Source organism: Oncorhynchus mykiss, chromosome 3 (genome assembly GCF_013265735.2).
Source record: "Oncorhynchus mykiss isolate Arlee chromosome 3, USDA_OmykA_1.1, whole genome shotgun sequence".
Lineage (NCBI taxonomy): Eukaryota > Metazoa > Chordata > Actinopteri > Salmoniformes > Salmonidae > Oncorhynchus > Oncorhynchus mykiss.
In genome coordinates this window covers 3,533,527-3,557,040 of record NC_048567.1, presented here as the reverse complement: position 1 = coordinate 3,557,040, position 23,514 = coordinate 3,533,527, and the positions used below count along the sequence as shown (strand labels likewise).

The 23,514-nt window shown below is 44.2% G+C and overlaps 1 protein-coding gene across 3 annotated transcripts; it reads right to left on the bottom strand.

Annotated features, from left to right (window-relative positions):
* Positions 1 to 773: 773 nt before the first annotated feature.
* On the bottom strand, positions 774 to 22,522 carry LOC110520752 (DENN domain-containing protein 3). Of its 3 annotated transcripts, none has more exons than XM_036965955.1 (25): positions 21,722 to 22,522; positions 20,133 to 20,287; positions 19,734 to 20,022; positions 19,414 to 19,529; positions 19,128 to 19,255; positions 18,940 to 19,045; positions 18,547 to 18,666; positions 17,112 to 17,330; positions 16,716 to 16,831; positions 16,094 to 16,249; positions 15,688 to 15,784; positions 15,495 to 15,598; positions 14,057 to 14,241; positions 12,482 to 12,641; positions 11,831 to 12,195; positions 10,386 to 10,645; positions 9,877 to 10,047; positions 7,747 to 7,876; positions 7,310 to 7,420; positions 4,131 to 4,270; positions 3,135 to 3,292; positions 2,328 to 2,461; positions 2,010 to 2,128; positions 1,666 to 1,803; positions 774 to 1,285 (listed from the first exon to the last, which is right to left on the bottom strand). In XM_036965955.1, the coding sequence occupies exons 2-25, from the start codon at positions 20,214 to 20,216 to the stop codon at positions 1,079 to 1,081; spliced, it is 3,813 nt and encodes a 1,270-aa protein (XP_036821850.1). In that variant the 5' UTR covers positions 20,217 to 20,287; positions 21,722 to 22,522; the 3' UTR covers positions 774 to 1,078. The 3 variants fall into 3 exon arrangements, with proteins under 3 accessions (XP_036821850.1, XP_036821845.1, XP_036821855.1); XM_036965950.1 differs by having other exon boundaries at positions 7,265 to 7,417; XM_036965960.1 differs by having other exon boundaries at positions 7,310 to 7,417.
* Positions 22,523 to 23,514: the final 992 nt, after the last annotated feature.

The window sequence follows — 23,514 nt, the reverse complement described above, 5'->3', positions numbered from 1 at the left end:
GGGGGCAGACCACAAGGTGGAGCAGCGTGGTGGGGTTGGACAGACAACAAGGTGGAGCAGCGTGGTGGGGTTGGACAGACAACAAGGTGGAGCAGCGTGGTGGGGTTGGACAGACAACAAGGTGGAGCAGCGTGGTGGGGTTGGACAGACAACAAGGTGGAGCAGCGTGGTGGGGTTGGACAGACAACAAGGTGGAGCAGCGTGGTGGGGTTGGACAGACAACAAGGTGGAGCAGCGTGGTGGGGTTGGACAGACAACAAGGTGGAGCAGCGTGGGGCCATTTTGGACACAGACGTGGAAGGATGTGAAAAACAAAATGGCCAACCTTGAGTCCTTAATCCAGGAAAAGCACATTTTAGAACAAAGCTTTGAAAAAACATTTAGAAGCTCACCGTCTCTGAGGTGTTCAGGGAAAATAAGAACAATTTAAGTCTATAGCAGGAACATTCAACTCTGACCCCCTCCGGAGCCTGCTGCTTTTCTGTTCTACCTGCTAATTCATTGCAAACACCTGGAGTCCCAGGTCTAAATCAGTCCCTGATTAGAGGGGAATCACCCACCTGGAGTCCCAGGTCTAAATCAGTCCTTGACTAGAGGGGAATCCCCCACCTGGCATCCCAGGTCTAAATCAGTCCCTGATTAGAGGGGAATCACCCACCTGGAGTCCCAGGTCTAAATCAGTCCCTGACTAGAGGGGAATCACCCACCTGGAGTCCCAGGTCTAAATCAGTCCCTGATTAGAGGGGAATCACCCACCTGGAGTCCCAGGTCTAAATCAGTCCTTGACTAGAGGGGAATCACCCACCTGGAGTCCCAGGTCTAAATCAGTCCCTGATTAGAGGGGAACAATGAAACAAAGCAGTGGAACTGGCTTCCAGGTCCAGAGTTGAGTTTGAGAGGCTATAGCCTCTTCAGACCTGTAGGACTCCTCGGGGTCTGCAGGGCTCTTCCTCTAACCTGGTCCCACATCTATTTCTGCTGTTTAGGAAACTCCTGTCATTGTTGTGCCAAACATTTCATTCACTTAAAAGAGTTGGCAAAACCACACAAACAGATACTGGACCAGGCTACTCGTCCTCTACTCAACCTTCCAAATGGCGATTTTGCCATCCTGGCAGGCGGAGCCACTGAGTACATAGCGGCCCTCTGCAGAGCACAGTGCCTGGACACTGTCTGTGTGGGCCATCAGCTCCTTCTCTACACTGTGGCTCTCTGTGTCCACTATGTAGATCTTCCCACTCATCCTGCACTGGTCAGGGCTCGGCCCGCTGCAGCCAACCCAGATCTGGACGAGGGAGGGGGAGGAGACAAACAATGAAGAGAAGCTTGTTGAGGATTTGCAGTTGTACTGTGACATTCACTACCTAAATAAAACTCAGAGTTCGCTCTGGACACTCTGATCATTACTATGAGAGATAAAATAATGATGGTAGGGTAGAATGTATGGTATCATTTCTAAGTACGGTACTATTTTAACTGCTACTTTACAAGCTTTTGTAGAAATTGCACCACCTGAGAAAGACCGTTGTTGCCAGAATCTTCTGAATGTGTTTGGTATGTGTTAATAGTAACGTGTTAAAGAGGTTATTATGTTGGTACCCTTCCATTAAAGTGTTACCAGCAAAGCACGCAAAGAACATCCAACTGAGACCATTATTTTCTCACCTGATTCTTAACCTTGATCATACAGTTGACCCCTGTACAGTTCTGCAGCCGCACCCTCAGGAAAGGCTTGGTCAGGTCTTCACAGTGCCAGAGACAGAGCTCGTCAGAATCAGAACAGCTCGTCCACAACTGGCCCCTCTGAAAGAAACACACAGTGGACTGATTTAGCCATCAGCTCATGACACTCTCATTGACAAGCAAACTGACTGTTGGAAGGCTGCAAAAATACATAAGTGTCTGGCTTGATTATTGAGGCCACTTGGAGGCCATGGTGAAGGCCTAGTATGAGATAAAGATCTTGGTTCAGTGAAATCTCCAAGATGAAGGGAACATGGGCCTACTACCTCTAAGAAGAGGATGAGGCTGCTGAACTCAGTGGGAATGCTCCGTAGATCCTCAGGAAGTGTCATCTTACGATGTGGGGTTCCGTTCTTCCTCAGTTCAACGATGCCGTCTCTGGCACCTAGTCAACATAACAGATGGGAACAAAACAAACAAAGGTTTCTGTCTAGATACTTGCTGTTGTTAGCATGTTATCTTGTGGTCAATTGACACACTTTGTTAATTGATCATTGGCAGGGTATATAATACATAGGAGTATATAAAAAAATAGAATATAATATACAGTTAGAGTATAACTATGACTGAGTGAGTTTACTTACAGCACCACAGTGTTCCATTGAAGAGCTGAATGGACATAAGCCTATCACAGGTCAGTTGAAACTGCTTTTTCACTTTTAGCGTTGAGAGGTCCCACAGAATGACTGTTCCATCGGCACTACAGGAGTATGTCTGTCTGGGGGGGAGGAGAGGGACAGTTGGATTAAAACAAGCACCATGTAGAAGCCTGATTGTGGTCTAACTACTGATGATTCACTGAGGGCAAAGTAAAGAAGTAGTTTAAGTACACTGCTGCCATCTGCTGGTTGGAAATGGACATCAAAAACACTCCATGTTCTAACATTCTTGCACTATGATACTGGGGTGGGACAGTTAGAAGAACTCCTTTCTGCAATAGGTGCACTATGATACTGGGGTGGGACAGTTAGAAGAACTCCTTTCTGCAATAGGTGCACTATGATACTGGGGTGGGACAGTTAGAAGAACTCCTTTCTGCAATAGGTGCACTATGATACTGGGGTGGGACAGTTAGAAGAACCCCTTTCTGCAATAGGTGCACTATGATACTGGGGTGGGACAGTTAGAAGAACTCCTTTCTGCAATAGGTGCACTATGATACTGGGGTGGGACAGTTAGAAGAACCCCTTTCTGCAATAGGTGCATTGGTCATTTGAACAGGCAGTTCTAACACATTATCCTTCCTTCAACATAGAATCCTGAGCATCACACATGGGTTAACAGTTTGTGAGGGTGAAGTGACTGTAGCATGAAAGAGTGCCCTACAGTATATAGGGAATAGGGTGCACTGTGGGACACAGACATACGGTACTATATGTGTAACATTTTACCTCATCTTGTCACTCTCCTCCAGGGCAAAGTCCATAACCTCATGCCTGTGCTCTGTCAGCTGCTTATTGCAGGACATGCTGCGAGTGTCAATTATGTAAATGATGGAATCCTGGGAGCCAATCCATACTTGATCCTGGTCCAATCCCAGCATGCAGTTCTGTGCACATAATAAAGCCACGTATTCAGCACATAAATACGTCCCAAATGGCACCTATTCCCTATATAGTGCACTACTTTTGACCAAGGCCCATAGGACTCTCGTCAAAGGAAGTGCACTATATAGGGAATAGGGTGCTATTTCGGACGCATACATATCCAGGTTTAATCCACTGTCATGTGAATGGCAGGCACTCCTGTTCATACCTCATGAGACCACAGAAAAGAGGAAACACTATCAACAGAAGAAAAAGAGAGAGAGAGAGAGAGAGAGAGAGGAGCTAGAGAGGGAGAGAGAGAAAACAAGTGAAACAGAACTAGAGGAGCGAGAGAAAGAACGAGTGAAAGAGAGCTAGAGAGAGAGAGAAAGAGAGAGAGAGGGAGAGCGAAAGATGGAGAGGGAGAAAACAAGTGAAGCAGAACTAGAGGGGGGGAGAGAGAGAGAAAGAACGGGTGAAAGAGAGGAAGAGAGAGAACAAGTGAAAGAGAGCTAGAGAGAGAGAGAGAGAGAGAGAGAACAAGTGACAGAGAGCTAGAGAAAGAGAGATGGAGAGAGAACAAGTGAAACAGAGAGCGAGAGAAAGAGATCACTGTGTACTTAATTCAATATAACAATTTCTTTTCAAAGGATATTTGTAAGCAATTTCACAAAAACAAAGGACATGTTCCAATATCCACTCACATATAACCCTTAGAATGTATGGCCAAATCCAATGCTTCTCTCTAAGTGTTCTGCTACACTAATGTGGATATTGGAACAGAGCCTAGTAGGAAGGCTCAAGTGATAGTCCAGGGAGAGCGCAGGGGAAATGGTGTGTGTCTGCTTGCAGACATCATACCAGTTGGGAGGATCCCACTTGAACACAGTTCTGCTGCATGGACCAGCTGGCTGCATCAAACACAACCACCCTCCCACCACTGAGGGCACACCACAGCTTGGGGTTCCCATCTCCGTCTGCCTCCGAGTAACTCAACTGGCCTGGATAAACAGAGAGGGAGAGAGAGAGAGAGAGACTGTAGTCAGTCACAGCAATTCAGCTTTTATCTGCGAATGTCTACATCAAAATCAAATACACTAAAAGTTAAATACACAATCCATGGGTCAGCCAGTCGATGGATACTCCCACAGGCATATAGATTATATGTATAAGGTATATACTGTAGCTCTGCATTACAACAGAATATGTGGGTTTTTCACTGCCTTTCAGATCCTACTATTCTTTTTTTGGCAACTTTTACTTCACTACAGAAAGAAAATAATGTACCTTTTACTCCCTACATTTCCCTGGACACCCAAAAGTACTCGTTACATTTTGACAGGAAAATGGTCCTATTCACACACTTCACATCAAGTGAACATCCCTGGTCATCCCTACTGCCTCTGATCTGGAGGATTCACTAAACACACATGCTTTGTTTGTAAATTGTGTCTTGGAGTGTTGGAGTGTTGGAGTGTTGGAGTGTTGGAGTGTTGGAGTGGAGTGTTGGAGTGGAGTGTTGGAGTGGAGTGTTGGAGTGGAGTGTTGGAGTGTTGGAGTGTTGGAGTGTTGGAGTGTTGAAGTGTTGGAGTGTTGGAGTGTTGAAGTGTTGGAGTGTTGGAGTGTTGGAGTGTTGGAGTGTTGGAGTGGAGTGTTGGAGTGTTGAAGTGTTGGAGTGTTGGAGTGTTGGAGTGTTGAAGTGGAGTGTTGGAGTGGAGTGTTGGAGTGGAGTGTTGGAGTGTTGAAGTGTTGAAGTGTTGAAGTGTTGGAGTGTTGGTGTGTTGAAGTGTTGAAGTGTTGAAGTGTTGAAGTGTTGGAGTGTTGAAGTGTTGGAGTGTTGGAGTGTTGAAGTGTTGGAGTGTTGGAGTGTTGAAGTGTTGGAGTGTTGGAGTGTTGGAGTGTTGGAGTGTTGGAGTGGAGTGTTGGAGTGTTGAAGTGTTGGAGTGTTGGAGTGTTGGAGTGTTGGAGTGTTGAAGTGTTGGAGTGGAGTGTTGGAGTGTTGGAGTGTTGGAGTGTTGGAGTGTTGAAGTGTTGGAGTGGAGTGTTGGAGTGTTGGAGTGTTGGAGTGTTGGAGTGGAGTGTTGGAGTGTTGAAGTGTTGGAGTGTTGGAGTGTTGGAGTGTTGGAGTGGAGTGTTGGAGTGTTGAAGTGTTGGAGTGTTGGAGTGTTGGAGTGTTGAAGTGTTGGAGTGGAGTGTTGGAGTGTTGGAGTGTTGGAGTGTTGGAGTGCACCCCTGGCTATCCGGCAATAAAAATAAAACAATTAAGGCCGTCTGGTTCACTATAAGGAATTTGAAATTATTTATACTTTTACCTTTGATACTGAAGTATATTTTATTCCATTTACTTTTTATCAACTTGCAGAATTTCTTTCCCATTGTTCCTCAAAAATGCAGTGTATGATATACCATTTTGTAGCTCTGAGTCTCTACTTTTAACCAATGTAAAAACTAATTTCAAATGTTGATCCGGTCAGTGATATATTAAGTTTTGTTGACTCACACTGTACAGTACAACAAGTTCATAAGTTACCACACCTGACAAGTGTGAAGAAATGAGACAAACTTTGACAATACATGTACTCATCTACATAAACAGCTGAGAGTAGACAAACAATTAGACCTGTCTGGGGGTGCTTTCCACTAGTGTGTATTTGCAGCCAACTATTACGGCTTCAAAGCTCCTCTGGTTTCCACTCAGATGTGTTAGGACATGCACCTTACAGGACATGCACCTTACAGGACATGCACCTTACAGGACATGCACCTTACAGGACATGCACCTTACAGGACATGTTAGGACATGCACCTTACAGGACATGCACCTTACAGGACATGCACCTTACAGGACATGTTAGGACATGCACCTTACAGGACATGCACCTTAAAGGACATGTTAGGACATGCACCTTAGGACATGCACCTTACAGGACATGCACCTTACAGGACATGCACCTTACAGGACATGCACCTTACAGGACATGTTAGGACATGAACTTAACTGGCATGTAAACAGCTTCTATCTTACAAGCAGATACATGTGAAGTGAAGATAAGAGACAAACTATGATAGAAAGTCAGCCGTCTGTTTCCCCTCACCTGGTGTGTAGAGTAACAGAAAGCCAGCTGTCTGTTTCCCCTCACCTGGTGTGTAGAGTAACAGAAAGCCAGCTGTCTGTTTCCCCTCACCTGGTGTGTAGAGTAACAGAAAGTCAGCCGTCTGTTTCCCCTCACCTGGTGTGTAGAGTAACAGAAAGTCAGCCGTCTGTTTCCCCTCACCTGGTGTGTAGAGTAACAGAAAGCCAGCTGTCTGTTTCCCCTCACCTGGTGTGTAGAGTAACAGAAAGTCAGCCGTCTGTTTCCCCTCACCTGGTGTGTAGAGTAACAGAAAGTCAGCTGTCTGTTTCCCCTCACCTGGTGTGTAGAGTAACAGAAAGTCAGCCGTCTGTTTCCCCTCACCTGGTGTGTAGAGTAACAGAAAGTCAGCCGTCTGTTTCCCCTCACCTGGTGTGTAGAGTAACAGAAAGTCAGCCGTCTGTTTCCCCTCACCTGGTGTGTAGAGTAACAGAAAGTCAGCTGTCTGTTTCCCCTCACCTGGTGTGTAGAGTAACAGAAAGTCAGCTGTCTGTTTCCCCTCACCTGGTGTGTAGAGTAACAGAAAGTCAGCGGTCTGTTTCCCCTCACCTGGTGTGTAGAGTAACAGAAAGTCAGCCGTCTGTTTCCCCTCACCTGGTGTGTAGAGTAACAGAAAGCCAGCTGTCTGTTTCCCCTCACCTGGTGTGTAGAGTAACAGAAAGTCAGCTGTCTGTTTCCCCTCACCTGGTGTGTAGAGTAACAGAAAGTCAGCCGTCTGTTTCCCCTCACCTGGTGTGTAGAGTAACAGAAAGTCAGCTGTCTGTTTCCCCTCACCTGGTGTGTAGAGTAACAGAAAGTCAGCCGTCTGTTTCCCCTCACCTGGTGTGTAGAGTAACAGAAAGTCAGCGGTCTGTTTCCCCTCACCTGGTGTGTAGAGTAACAGAAAGTCAGCCGTCTGTTTCCCCTCACCTGGTGTGTAGAGTAAGACATGTACAGTCTGTGGGGCTGGGAGGTCTAGTGATGGATTGATCTTGTGTTTCAACGTCTCCAATGTTGTCTTTGGAACCATCACAGGAACTGCTTACAGACAACAAAACAGAAAGCAGAAAAAATGACATATCAGAATATGAATCACTATTCTGATTACAGAAAATCACAATGAATTTCACACACTATTGTTCTTCAGAGGCACATCCGATGTTGTTGATTTAGTTGTATACTTGATCCTTGAAGTCCAAGGGGTGGTTTCCTGGAAACTCCTGGACTAAATACATTTTCAATGATTCTCCATTGAGTTTGTGTTTTAGTCGGGAACCCCACCATTAAACTTACAAATGGTAAAGCTTACAGATGATTTATATGCAACAAAAAAATAATTGAAAGTGCATCTGGACCATAATGCATACCTTCATGTTTCACTCTGTCAAAGTATGCCAGTTTGGAGGCGGCAAATATGGCCTTCTGGGTCTGAAGGCAGCCAACCACAGCATCCATGAGCAAGACGTTAGTCAAAGCCTGCTGCATGTACTGAGGATCCTTAAAGGGAACATGACAACTTATACACACACTGCCTGTACTGAGGATCCTTAAAGGGAACATGACAACTTATACACACACTGCCTGTACTGAGGATCCTTAAAGGGAACATGACAACTTATACACACACTGCCTGTACTGAGGATCCTTAAAGGGAACATGACAACTTATACACACACTGCCTGTACTGAGGATCCTTAAAGGGAACATGACAACTTATACACACACTGCCTGTACTGAGGATCCTTAAAGGGAACATGACAACTTATACACACACTGCCTGTACTGAGGATCCTTAAAGGGAACATGACAACTTATACACACACACTGCCTGTACTGAGGATCCTTAAAGGGAACATGACAACTTATACACACACTGCCTGTACTGAGGATCCTTAAAGGGAACATGACAACTGTACTGAGGATCCTTAAAGGGAACATGACAACTTATACACACACTGCCTGTACTGAGGATCCTTAAAGGGAACATGACAACTTATACACACACTGCCTGTACTGAGGATCCTATAAGGGAACATGACAACTTATACACACACTGCCTGTACTGAGGATCCTTAAAGGGAACATGACAACTTATACACACACTGCCTGTACTGAGGATCCTTAAAGGGAACATGACAACTTATACACACACACTGCCTGTACTGAGGATCCTATAAGGGAACATGACAACTTATACACACACTGCCTGTACTGAGGATCCTTAAAGGGAACATGACAACTGTACTGAGGATCCTTAAAGGGAACATGACAACTTATACACACACTGCCTGTACTGAGGATCCTTAAAGGGAACATGACAACTTATACACACACTGCCTGTACTGAGGATCCTATAAGGGAACATGACAACTTATACACACACTGCCTGTACTGAGGATCCTTAAAGGGAACATGACAACTTATACACACACTGCCTGTACTGAGGATCCTTAAAGGGAACATGACAACTTACACACACACTGCCTGTACTGAGGATCCTTAAAGGGAACATGACAACTGTACTGAGGATCCTTAAAGGGAACATGACAATTTATACACACACTGCCTGTACTGAGGATCCTATAAGAGAGACATAGTCTTACAAGTATAAACACACAACCTACTACACATTACAATGTACAATGAGTACAGCCAATTAAACAGTGTGGGAGATAACATTAAGTTTGGGAGATCACATTAAGTTTGGAAGATCACATTAAGTTTGGAAGATCACATTAAGTTTGGGAGATCACATTCGGATAATATAATAAGGACAAAACATAATACTTTCCAGCAGAGCAGAGGGGTGGGACAAGCCTGTACTGTAAGATTAATATCCCTTTAGGAAGCCTGGAGGAAACCATCAGGCCAGAGGGGTAGGACAAGCCTGTACTGTCAGATTAATATCCCTTTAGGAAGCCTGGAGGAAACCATCAGGCCAGAGGGGTGGGACAAGCCTGTACTGTAAGATTAATATCCCTTTAGGAAGCCTGGAGGAAACCATCAGGCCAGAGGGGTAGGACAAGCCTGTACTGTCAGATTAATATCCCTTTAGGAAGCCTGGAGGAAACCATCAGGCCAGAGGGGTGGGACAAGCCTGTACTGTCAGATTAATATCCCTTTAGGAAGCCTGGAGGAAACCATCAGGCCAGAGGGGTGGGACAAGCCTGTACTGTAAGATTAATATCCCTTAAGGTGCCAACAGATCTTATAGTTTCTTCATAATAAGGTAATAAAAGAATGTGACATGTTTTTCAAGACTATGAATAACCACAGAACGCATTCAGGAGGGTGAAATGGACTATGCTAATATTTCTACCCACACGTTCCACAAAGTGGAACAGAAGTCACTGCACTGCTTAACAGCTTTGCTGCGCCACCGAAAAGCTAGCAATTCCATGGTGCGGGTTGGGGGATTTCAAGCTGAAGGGGTTAGTTTAATGAATTCAACTTGGTTACATTATACCCTATTGAATGAGATCCAGCGTATATCCTACCTTGTGGTCGTCTGCCATCGTCCTCCCAGCCCACATCTCTCTGACCATGAGATTCCACAGGTCACACGCAGACTTCAGGTTGGCCTCAAACACCTCCTTCCTCAGACTGCACTTGATCTTCAGAGACGGGATCCTCAGCAGCAGGAAAGGAGAAAAGGAGATATTCACCTCCTGACAGAGACGAGAGGGAAAGGGGGATATCTAGTCAGTTGGACAACTGAATGCATTCAACTGAAATGTGAGGAGAGGATTATCAGATATGTCATCGTCATCATGGCAGATTTTTCATTTGAACAAAGCCAAACATTGAAGGCAATACACTGTAGTCATACCAATGTACCCTTCCATATTATTCATTACGGAGTGAGTTTCCAAAAGCTTCATAGCACTAAGATCATCTTTCATCCATTGCCTATACTTGTCAAATATTATTTTAAGACTACAAAGCTTTTAGAGAACTCATCCCTGAACAGTACTACTACTAGTGCCTAAACATAGAGTAACCACACCTTTATGTCTCTGAACTTGGTGATCTCGATAAACCCAGGCCTCCCGTCAGTGAGCAGGAACAGCCTCTTCTGTGTCATGGCGATCTTACCCACTCCCTGGTTGGTTTTGACGGAGCAGGACAGCTTGTAGACACACTCGTTGTTGTCCAGGTGCTCCATGACCTCAGCTGGTAGGTGAACATCCTGGGCCTCCACCTCCGTCTCCTTCCAGAAGGTGTAGAACACACGGAACACCTCTGGGTCAATCTGCTTCTGTTGCCCTGGAAACAGAAGGTGTAGAGCACACGGAAAACCTCTGGGTCAATCTGATTCTGTTGCCCTGGAAACAGAAGGTGTAGAACACACAGAACACCTCTGGGTCAATTTGCTTCTGTTGCCCTGGAAACAGAAGGTGTAGAACACACGGAACACCTCTGGGTCAATCTGCTTCTGTTGCCCTGGAAACAGAAGGTGTAGAACACATGGAACACCTCTGGGTCAATCTGATTCTGTTGCCCTGGAAACAGAGGTAACCTTCTCTTAGAAGTCTTCAGTCTTCAAGGAGCCATTCGTTGTAAGAGTGGTGATGTGAATGTAAACAAGGCATGACAAGTCTCAGCAGCCTGTAGAGAACATGCTCATCAAACGCATATTAAAACCATGAAAATGCATTCCATCATTTTACTTTCATGTTCATGCATGTCATTCAAGCCAATAGAAACAAGCTACTTCAAACAGCATCCATTGTAAACAGAAACCCTGTGTTTTGTCAAAGCAAAGAGCACATTTATACATCTTCCATAGCTGAAGACACCCCATGAAACAACAGCCATCCATCTCATGTAAGATGTCATGGAATGAACGTTAAACCCAAGCAGAGATGAAGATAGAGAGAAAAAATAAAAGAGATGCCACATGAGTCCCGCTGACCAATCATACGATGGGATGCTGCAGACAAACTGGACAGTCTTGCTTACCATCCAATGAGGAGTCAATGTAAAATACTGATTTGGAGGGACTCCTCATGGCAGAATTCAAACCCAAAGTCACTGAATCCAAAGTCACTTTTACAAGATCCTATTAATAAAGTAAGGATAATAAGATGATACACACCGTGTTCCTAGGCAGAGTGGTACTGTATTTCAAACTGTATTGACAGATCAATCACTCGTTTACTATCATGGGTGATCTTATTGCTATAGTACAACCATACTGTACTGCTCATGTATTTCCATGTCCTGTCAATGAGAGGCCTGACCTCTTAACTCACTTACCCACAGTAAGAGCCTCAAACAGCCTATGGATGGTAAGTCTCAACTTACCCACAGTGAGGGCCTCAAACAGCCTATGGATGGTAAGTCTCAACTTACCCACAGTGAGGGCCTCAAACAGCCTATGGATGGTAAGTCTCAACTTACCCACAGTGAGGTCCTCAAACAGCCTATGGATGGTAAGTCTCAACTTACCCACAGTGAGGGCCTCAAACAGTCTATGGATGGTGGCGACGTCTTTCACAATCCCAGACTCCTGGATGCGCTTCACAAAGTCCTCCTGCAGCATGTGGGTCTTAGGGAGCTGGAACTTCTTCACGTGGTCGTCATCTTGGACCAGCACCCTCTCGTTGTCTGTCTTCACCTTGAAGATGAGCCGCTTGAGCTCTGGCCGCCGGTCCACCTGGGAGAACTCGTCCTTCTGCAGCGAGTCCACTAGCGCCTTTACCAGGTCGGTGGGGAAGATCTCGATGTCCGTCTTGTAGAGGTTCTGGAAGTCACTGAGGGCGTCAAGACGCTTGGAACACAGCGTGTTCATGAAGCCGCGCAGGTAGAAGTACCTTGGAAATAGGGAAAGAGTTGTATGGAGAGTAGTAGGACTTATAAACGATTTGTGAAGTATGTATGTAGTGCGTATTGTGACTGATTGGACACACTAACGCGCCCTCTCTCTGTCTCGCCCACCTCTCGTTGCTATCAGCAGGAGCATTGCCTTTATAAACTTGGTGGTCCGGTCACTCTGAGGACTTTTCAAATACCCAATAAATAAATAAAAATATTTTTTAGATGTAGTGTGTTTAAAGTGTGACTTAATAAAATGAATAATCCCTGTTGTAAACGAAGTACCTGGCCAGGAGGGTGGAGTTCTCAGGAGGAACACAGGAGATGGCCTTCCCCAGTAGTATCATCAACTCTCCATAGTAGTTCTGGACATGGTGGTGCACCATGGGAGGAGGAAATTCTGGCAGCTTGAAGATCTTCACAGGCTTGGGCGGGATCTTGAAGGCTGTGTAGAAAAAGACAAAGAGTGAAACTGCAAACAAAAAGGGTCTACTTTATATGAATCATCTCCAGCACCACCTCAACATCAACATATGTGAAAATGGCGTGTTTCTATGATCTGTAGTAAAATAAGTGAGGAAGATGTGTTTCCAATGACATTATCAACCAATCAGGAGGCATTTAGTAGGTAATGCCTCCTCATAATTGGTTAAAATCACATGATGCACAACGATGTGATTGGAAACACTTATCTCCCTCTATATGTTTTACTAGCGAACATAGAAAGACACCATTTTAACATATGTTGACATTGAGGATGAACATAGAAAGACTCCATTTTAACATATGTTGACATTGAGGATGAACATAGAAAGACTCCATTTTAACATATGTTGACATTGAGGATGAACATAGAAAGACTCCATTTTAACATATGTTGACATTGAGGATGAACATAGAAAGACTCCATTTTAACATATGTTGACATTGAGGATGAACATAGAAAGATGCCATTTTAACATATGTTGACATTGAGGATGAACATGAAGTTCAACATTTGTGAAAATTCCTTTTAAGATGAATCTTCTTGTTCACAGAAGTCAAGGCTGACCTACACTTTACTTTAACCATCTGTTATAAGAGTCACGTAACACTAAATAGTTTGTGTTATAACACTTTTCATTAGCTGACAACAACAGACATGACTTGTTATGTAGAGTAGTCCAATAGACATTTCAAGTGTAAAGTCAGTGTAAAGTCACTTTTCATTAGCTGACAACAACAGACATGACTTGTTATGACATCCGTTATGACAGTGTTATGTAGAGTAGTCCAATAGACATTTCCAGTGTAAAGTCAGTGTAAAGTCAGTTTTCATTAGCTGACAACAACAGACATGACTTGTTATGACATCCGTTATGACAGTGTTATGTAGAGTAGTCCAATAGACATTTCAAGTAAAGAGTCAAAGAAAGAGTAATGTTAATGTAACCGTGTAAAGTTAAACATCACAGTATATGTGTTAATCAGTGGGTAGCTATTATTACTTCTCCCACTGCAGGGGTTGCAAAATCTGGATTTCCAGAAATCCTGGTTGGAGGATTTCATGCTTCCTCCTTTCTAATTCCACTAATCTTCCAACTGGGATTTCTGGAAAACCTGGGAATTTGGGGAAAATTTCTGGAATTTTGTAACCTTTCTAAAAAAAAGTTGCTATCTAGTACCTAAAAGGGTAGGAGAACCCCTTGAAAAACCCTTTCTGGTTCCAGGTAGAAGCCTTTTGGGTTCCATGTAGAACCCTTTCAACAGACAGTTATATATGGAACCCAAAAAAGTGTTCTACCTAGAACAAAAAAGGGTTACACTATGGGGACAACCAAAGAACCCTTTTGGGACCACATTTTCTAAGAGTGTACTCACCACTTTCAGGGATAATGGTCTTCTTGAGGGAGGTTTGTCTGAGGAGGTTGAGATGGCGCTCCTCTCCCAGGTTGGGGAGGCTCATCCCCAGCCTCTTGTTCAGACGGATCTCTGGGTCGCTGCTATACTTCCTGGCCATTTCCTGCATGGTGGGCCTCCTGGGGTTGTCTGTCATCGCCTTCATTCTGACATCAGACACATATAAAACAGGACTGTATACAATACCCTAAATACCATACAGGACTGTGTACAATACAATACCCTAAATACCATACAGGACTGTGTACAATACAATACCCTAAATACCATACAGGACTGTGTACAATACAATACCCTAAATACCATACAGGACTGTGTACAATACAATACCCTAAATACCATACAGAACTGTGTACAATACAATACCCTAAATACCATACAGGACTGTGTACAATACAATACCCTAAATACCATACAGGACTGAAAACCATACAATACCCTAATATACATACAGGACTGAGTACCAAACAAGACCCAGAATACCATGCAAGACCCAGAACACCATACAAGACCTTAAACCTCTCACTGAGTCTCCCCCAGACATATATGTAGCATGTTTGCAGTGGGGTACTATGTAATAGAATTCAATAATTTCCCAAATCACTCCTCCAGTATCCCTAGTCAGTCTCTTTCACTTATTTGATCTATTCCAGCACTAACTGGTCAACTAATCTTCAAGGCTAACTGGTCAACTAATCGTCAAGGCTAACTGGTCAACTAATCGTCAAGGCTAACTGGTCAACTAATCTTCAAGGCTAACTGGTCAACTAATCGTCAAGGCTAGCTGGTCAACTAATCGTCAAGGCTAACTGGTCAACTAATCGTCAAGGCTAGCTGGTCAACTAATCGTCAAGGCTAACTGGTCAACTAATCGTCAAGGCTAGCTGGTCAACTAATCGTCAAGGCTAACTGGTCAACTAATCGTCAAGGTTAACTGGTCAACTAATCGTCAAGGCTAACTGGTCAACTAATCGTCAAGGCTAACTGGTCAACTAATCGTCAAGGCTAGCTGGTCAACTAATCGTCAAGGCTAGCTGGTCAACTAATCATCGAAGCTCTCAAACACTGTAAATGGATGGTGGTTCTCGAAGAGTTTGAGAAAAACGCCTCTGCTGTACATTCAAATATTCAACAACAATACAACATCCAACAGACTGGATAACTGGATCAGACTTGTGGAGAAACTCTTCCTTTGATGTTAACAAAGCAGGTTTGCAGCGGTGTGTTCTATAAATTAATAATTGGACTGAATTCCATAACATGTCCAGGCAGGTTACCAGCGGTGCCATAACTCAGGCTTCGTTCTAACCATCACTGTACCATCAGGGAGAAAAGTGAGTTGGAGGGTAGGGGAAGGGAAGGGATAAGCAGGAAAGGGATATTGTAAGTGAGAGCTTACTTCTGTGTCTCTGAGCGAGTGTTGACTTCCATGCGTGTGAAAGCATCCATCTTCCTATTGAGGCGGTCCTTCAGGAATGAATGAAAGATGTGTGTCTCCAAGACCTATACGGATACGCATGTATAAATTGAGTGTAGGAATCAACCATACTCTTTATAGTGATCGTGATCTGAGAGGCTACTTCAACATGTACCTTTCTGTAAAAGGGAAGGTCAGCTAGCTCTCTGGTCTTCAGGAACTCTTCACTGTTAAACACTCGGTGTTCATAGTTCAGGTGACCACTGACATCCCTGATGAAAGGCAGAAATACAGCGGACCATTAATACACAGGCTACATTAGTGCCTTTAAAGACCAGGAAATAGAACATCTTCCTACACCTCACCGGGTTGACTTCCTCCTTACAGGTACAACACCAACATAATCTCACATATGCCACTGTTGGCTCTTTCCAGTGTGAGCATTACTCAAGCGAGAGCAGTATTGACAGATTTGAATTCACTTGTTGATGTCTGTAAGCAGGAAGTCCACCCGATGTGTATGATGATGTCATACTTTAAGCCCTGCACCTCAGAAAGGGAGTCTGAACAGCATGACTGACCTGAACATGTTGACAATGAGCTCCAAGGTAACCTTCTTTATTTCCCAGTTCAGGTTCTGCTGCCATTGTCTCCTCAGCATGCGCATCTCATTAACGTCTGTGCCGGCCCCTTGGTGACACACCTCTAGATCATGTTGTAGCTGGAGGCCCTTCCTCCTGTAGAGCAGCAGGAAAAGAAAACTGTTGTTCACTCACTGCCACAAAAACAATGTTATATAAGCATGACTGTGAGTGATAACTGATGTGATATTCTACCTATCAATAACCTCATTCTGTGTTATTGAGGCAATGGATGTGTCATTTCAGTTGTAGGGATCTTCAGCACAGAACAGAGCACATAGTCTGCATTGTCTATGTATACCTCCTGTTATTCTTTTGTTCTACATGTTTCTCTCTGCATTGTTGGGAAGGGCCCGCAAGTAAGCATTTCACTGTTAGTCCACAGTTCTTGTTTATGAAGCATGTGAAGATTACAATTAGATTCTGAAATGGCACCCTATTCCCTATCTAGTGCACTACTTTTTAACAGTGCCCGTAAGTAGTACATTATTCCCTAGTAGGGCACTATATAGGGAATAGGGTGCCATTTCAGAATCTAATCAAATTGTAATCTTCATCCTACCGCTTGGTAAAACACTCTGCAGAAACGAAGGGGACGTCTGGTAGGTCGACAGTCTCTGAGCAGGAAGAAGACACTGTTCCATCATCAATATTAATCAAGATCAGGTCGTCTGTTTCCTGTCACAGAGAATAGAGAGTTCCAAAAACATTCAAAAGTCAAAGCTTTTCTTTCTCCAACTGCTATGACATTTCAACTGTTTGGAAACGGAACAAGACAGTACAACCAAGAAGTAGGTCTAAACACTGTTTATGGACAGTTGGACACTTGACACAACGGCATCATGAAAATCATATTGTTGTCCTACATCAAATTACACAAAGACAAAAGCATGGTTATATAAAGGATGTACCAAGGTTGCAATAAAGAAACTACTACTACTAATACAAAGCCTCCTACCGCAGCGACCTCCTCAAAATGGTTGAGGTGGCAGCCCATGAGGAAGGCGGTGGGGGCCATGACGAAGTCCAGCATCTGGGCTGAGAGGATGGGCACGTAGGGGTGCTGCCAGTGGAGGGGGTGGATGTAGAACATGAAACACTCTGCCACCAGGGTGAGGCGGGCCCAGTCAGCTGAGAAGAACACTAACCTCTGCTCCATCAGAATACCAGTGATGATCTGGGCAAACCAACACAGGGCCAGGGGTCAATATAACCAGAGGAGAGGAGAGCAGGGTAGAAAGAGCAGAGTAAAGTAGAGCAGAAAGAGCAGAGTAGAGCAGAGTAAAGCAGAAATAGCAGAGTAGAGCAGAAGTACCAGAGTAAAAAGAGTAGAGTATATCAGAGCATAGTAGAGTAGAGCAGAGCAGAAAGAGCAGAGCACAAAGAGCAGAGCACAAAGAGTAGAGGAGATCAGAGCAGAGTAGAAAGAGTAGAGCATAAAGAGCAGAGTAGAGCAGAAAGAACAGAGCAGAATAGAGCAGAAAGAGCAGAGTAGAGTAGAAAGAGTAGAGCAGAAAGACCAGAGCAGAAACGTTGAGCAGAAAGAGTAGAGCAGAGTATAACAGAAAGAGCAGAGCAGAAAGAGCAGAGCAGAGTAGAAAGAGTAGATCATTAAGAGCAGAAAGAGTAGAGTAGATCAGAGTAGAGCAGAAAGAGTAGAGCAGAAAGAGCAGAATAGAGTAAAGCAGAAAGAGCAGAGTAGAGCAGGGTAGAGCAGAAAGAGCAGAGTAGAGCAGAGCAGAGTAGAATAGAGCATTAAGAGTAGAGTAGAAAGAGCAGAGTAGAGCAGAATAGAGTAGAAAGAGTAGAGCAGAAAGAGTAGAGCAGAAAGAGTAGAGTAGAGCAGAAAGAGTAGAGCAGAAAGAGCAGAAAGAGCAGCGTAGAGCAGAAAGAGCAGAGTAGAGCAGAAAGAGTAGAGCAGAGAACAGAAAGAGCAGAGCAGAGTAGAGTAGAAAGAGCAGAGTAGAGCAGAAAGAGAGGAGTAGAGCAAAAATAGTAGAGCAAAGTAGGGCAGAAAGAGAAGAGCAGAAACGTTGAGCAGAAAGCGAGGAGTAGAGTAGAAAGAGTAGAAAGAGTAGAGCAGAAATAGGAGAGCAGAGTAGAGCAGAGCAGAAAGAGCAGAGTAGGGCAGAAAGAGCAGAGTAGAAAGAGTAGATCAAAGCAGAGTAGAAAGAGCAGAGTAGAGCAGAGTAGAAAGAGTAGAGCAGAAAGAGGAGAGGAGAGCAGAACAGAAAGAGCAGAGCAGAAAGGGGAGAGTAGAAAGAGTAGAGCAGAGCAGAAAAACAGAGTTGTTGTCAGGCAGGGCAGAAGTCAAAACATCACTCCGAACACTTCAGTTGAATGGCTCATCGTAGAAAATGATGTTACCCATCTGAACATAACTCTCTACTCACCTGTAAAATCTGTTTGGATCTAAAGCACAGGAAGGGCAAATGGAGGTCCAGGTCTACAGCGGGGTGTTCCTTATCCTCTCTGGAAGGCAGTACGATCATCAGGGGTCTCAGGTTGAACACCTGGGCACAGTCAGGGGTGAGTACATCATCAATATCAGATCACAATAAGGAAAAGGTGTTGGTGGTGGTAGTAGTAGTTTGTATTTTTTTTGTCATTTTTATTCTGACTGTAGGATGGAGAGAGGGGGGGAGAAATGAAGGACCAAGGAATAATCAAACCCCAACCATGCATAGTCCATGTAGAGTGAGTGGTGTTCAAATACAACCAACCACTGGAACTTCAGGCAGCCTAGCAGTTTGGATCGATGAACTGGATAACATAAAGCAGCTCACCACATGTAGTTGTCCAGGGGGTGGAATGGGCACTAGAGACAGTTTGGCTGCAAATTCCTTCACCCTCTCTTCAGACAACCTGCTTGCTCTAAGCTGCGCCAGCAAACTACAGAAGTGTACAGAAGAGAATGATTTAAGAAACGACAACACACATATACGGGCTGTATTGAAGACGTACTGACCCTTACCAAGACAGACAGTCCTTCAGAGCATTGTAATAAGGATGCTTGGATATGACACAGATGGCAAAAGCAGTGTAGAGCTTAGCGGTCCTGGTGGACGACCAGTGTCCATTCTGATAGAACACTGACCCTTCCTACGAGGACAGAAGTGACAAATCCACTGTGTGAGCATTGAGTCTTTCACAGGAAGGAGCGTCATAGCGAAAGCATTTAACACGGTTTTGTTTTGCACAGCTTTATAATGAAAAGGATCACATGTTTCTGCAGGAGAATAAAAAGGAAAGACTCCCACCTGAAATGGTCTACAACACTGAACCACCACTCCATGGGTTTGGTTACCGAACACATCCGTGAAGACTAGAAAGTGAAAACGCTCTTCTTTTGGTTCATTTGTTACTTGAAGCCCCCCTGATTTCAGAAAAGTAAGGATTATTTGTATCTCTCTATTGTTAGACAGTGCATTGGGCGATGTCTTTGAGCTAATGTTTTAATGACATTGTACATAGGGATGTCTGTCAGCCTTCATTTTGGTATGGTGTTTACCTCAGGTCATCTTTATATTCCCAACAATGACACATTTAACTGGCTATCAGCCTCACAATATACCTCTACCTGGAAAGCAGAGTTGGGGCAGGGCCATGAGGTCAATGTCCTTGGGGACGCTGACATCCTCCGTGACAGTGGCCCCCTCACTGCTCCCGGCCCCTCCAGGGCCACTAGGAGCCACCACTAGCCTCTCCTTCTTCTTGATGAAGGACCGTCTGCACTGGACTCGACTGAAGGTTCTGGGGACACCAGACTCATCTGCATTCTCTTTGGTCACAAACGGAGGCACGTGGACTTGCAAGACCTCTGGGTCTAAAATAAGGAGGTCTGTTGTGCTGTTGCCCTGCTGTAGAGACTAAACAGAACAATCCATGTTAACCTCCATTTTACATTTCTAATCCACGATCCAGCTCACCTCTCTAATAAATGTATGTATTAAAAAAGACATTTGCTGATTGCCATTACCTGATAGACATCCTTGAGTTTATCCCCAGAGGCTCCGACAACAACACACGCTTCCAGTAGCCCTGAGGGAAGATGGTCTGCCATCAGAACCGGTCCTTCCTCCTCTGTACATCAGGCTCACAATGGTGGAATCACATCCAAGCATGGGATTTGTGCTTTGGAGGAGGAAGCGAGAGAGAGAGATAGAGAGAGGGTGAGAGAGAGACAGAGAAAGAGAGAGAGAGAGGGTGAGAGACAGAGACAGAGAGAGAGAGAGAGAGAGAAAGAGAGACAGAGACAGAGAGGGTGAGAGAGAAAGAGAGGGTGAGAGAGAGAGAGAGAGGGTGAGAGACAGAAAGAGATTGTTCTTCAGAAACATGAGTCACACTCCTTAGCTTGTTCATTTGGGCAAGTTGTTATACCCTTGATCACAGCAGCTGGCTAACAAGATAAAGAGCACATGACATCCTGCTTATTATATTATATCACCTTTTAATAGATATTTACAACAACAAGCCAAGAGGTTCGCAGGCTGGAAACACAGCTCACCTGATCACTACTAGGAAAATAAACCAAATTGGAGAGAGTGTCCTCTGCTCTGAGAAACCATTAAAAAGGGTGTCATCAAAAGCAACTATGGCATCACCTCACCAAACAACAAAGCAGAGATGGAGGAAATACAGCTATAGCTTGTAGCTTGTCTCCTCTGTAAAGGCAGCCACCTCAGGAGATACAAGATAAACACCCTTTAATTGAATTTCCCTGCTTGAGGGGAATTTCTGGGCAAATTGGTTTCATGTGTGCTGAAGATACCCTTCAATAGGTCACTGAGAAAACTCAATTGAGGAGTGGCACAGTTCACTTTATGATGGGGTGGGTGTGTGGCCTAGTGCTGTTGTATTGAAAATAAGTGCCTTTTTAGATTAAACAAAATATGTAATTAAAAAAAACTTAGTAACTGCACTCATATCCCTTTGGCATCTACAATAGAGGTGTGACTTTCTAATGGGCGGTCTGAAAAGCGACCTGTCACCAGTTCCTGCATAGCTTCGCATATGAGAGCAACACGCGTTCATATTATACACATGCATCACGTCATTATAGCTGCAGAACTGAAACCATTAAATGTTTTATGTGATTTCAGCAGTTTATGTCACAAGTCCTTTGCAGTTGTAGTCTGAACTAGACAATTAGAAGCAGCACTAAAATGAATGCGTTACAGTGAAATAGGCTGAAATCGGACACTCCTTTTGTCTGTTTATCACCCCATATTCCCAGCCTTCTCAGTACTGATTGACTGACATACAATGCATTTAGTTTCCATTGATGAATTGGTGTCTCTGGAAAACTTGGCAACATCCGCACTCTTTCCATACAAGCCATACTGAAAGAGCCAAGATCCCTTTATAGGCCAAGAGCATGTGATGATCAAATTCCATGTTGTGTGTGTCATTCAATAGCTACTGTGCATACATCACTGTCAAAGCATATTCATGTTTCCGTAAACATATAGAAGGTAGCTCAGCTACATATAAAAATGTAAATTGTCAAAACAGAAAGTTAGTCTTTAACTGATTTATTTCAAATGCCAATTAATGATCTTCACCAACCTGTTGGTCCATCGGTAATCCAAGATCACGGGCCAAAGTCACTGACATTCGTTTGAATGAATTTGTAGCCACCGAAAGACACAATCAAAACACCTTTGTAAACAATGCAGTTGATTTGACCTTCCCAGGAAATACTGATATCTGTCTGACTGGGATTAACAGCGTGCTGCTTCCTGCTTTCAGAAAGGATACAAAATCATGCGTACTGGAAAAATGCAGTTGCCCCTACTTTTGTAAAGAATTCAAAACCTCGTGCATTCTAATTTGCTGTCGTAGAAGTTAAGAAGCTGCATTGCCTACTTAACAAAACTGCTATAATAAATTATGTCAGAAGACTCATTCAGTTTCTCTATCGACTTTGTTATAGTGCCATCTAGTGAGCAATGTGCAACATTGTAACAATGCAACGACACTCAATTTAAGTTTAGTGTTAACAAAGTCGCAATAAAGGCATAAAGATTCAGCTTCTTCAAAGAAGGCAACTGCTGCTGGTTATTTTAATTACATTTGCGCACATTTGGGGAGGGACATCATTTTGATATTTAAAGGTGCATTCATTACCTATCCTCCATTTATACACCAATACCCTGTTAATTAACAGTGTTAGGGTCAGCAGGTTAGTTATCAGGGTCAGCTGGTTAGTTATCAGGGTCAGAAGGTTAGTTGTTAACAGGGTCAGCTGGTTAGTTATCAGGGTCAGAAGGTTAGTTGTTAACAGGGTCAGCAGGTTAGTTGTTAACAGGGTCAGCAGGTTAGTTGTTAACAGGGTCAGCAGGTTAGTTGTTAACAGGGTCAGCAGGTTAGTTGTTAAAAGGGTCAGCAGGTTAGTTGTTATCCGGGTCAGCAGGTTAGTTGTTAACAGGGTCAGCAGGTTAGTTGTTAACAGGGTCAGCAGGTTAGTTGTTAACAGGGTCAGGTGGTTAGTTGTTATCAGGGTCAGCAGGTTAGTTGTTAACAGGGTCAGCAGGTTAGTTGTTAACAGGGTCAGCAGGTTAGTTGTTAACAGGGTCAGCAGGTTAGTTGTTAACAGGGTCAGCAGGTTAGTTGTTATCAGGGTCAGGTGATTAGTTGTTAACAGGGTCAGGTGGTTAGTTGTTAACAGGGTCAGCAGGTTAGTTGTTAACAGGGTCAGGTGGTTAGTTGTTAACAGGGTCAGCAGGTTAGTTGTTAACAGGGTCAGCAGGTTAGTTGTTAACAGGGTCAGGTGGTTAGTTGTTAACAGGGTCAGGTTGTTAGTTGTTAACAGGGTCAGGAGGTTAGTTGTTAACAGGGTCAGCAGGTTAGTTGTTAACAGGGTCAGGTGGTTAGTTGTTAACAGGGTCAGCAGGTTAGTTGTTAACAGGGTCAGGTGGTTAATTGTTATCCGGGTCAGGTGGTTAGTTGTTAACAGGGTCAGGTTGTTAGTTGTTAACAGGGTCAGGTGGTTAGTTGTTAACAGGGTCAGGTTGTTAGTTGTTAACAGGGTCAGCAGGTTAGTTGTTATCCGGGTCAGGTGGTTAGTTGTTAACAGGGTCAGGTTGTTAGTTGTTAACAGGGTCAGGAGGTTAGTTGTTAACAGGGTCAGGTGGTTAGTTGTTATCAGGGTCAGGTTGTTAGTTGTTAACAGGGTCAGCAGGTTAGTTGTTAACAAGGTTAACAAACCTTGGCTAGCGCGCACTGCGCCCGGGCCGCCACAGGAGTCGCTGGTGCGGGATGAGACAAGGACAAGGAGATCCCTACCGACCAATCCCTCCCTAACCCGGACGACGCTAGGCGACCTCCCGGTCGCGGCCGGTTACAACAGAGCCTGGGCA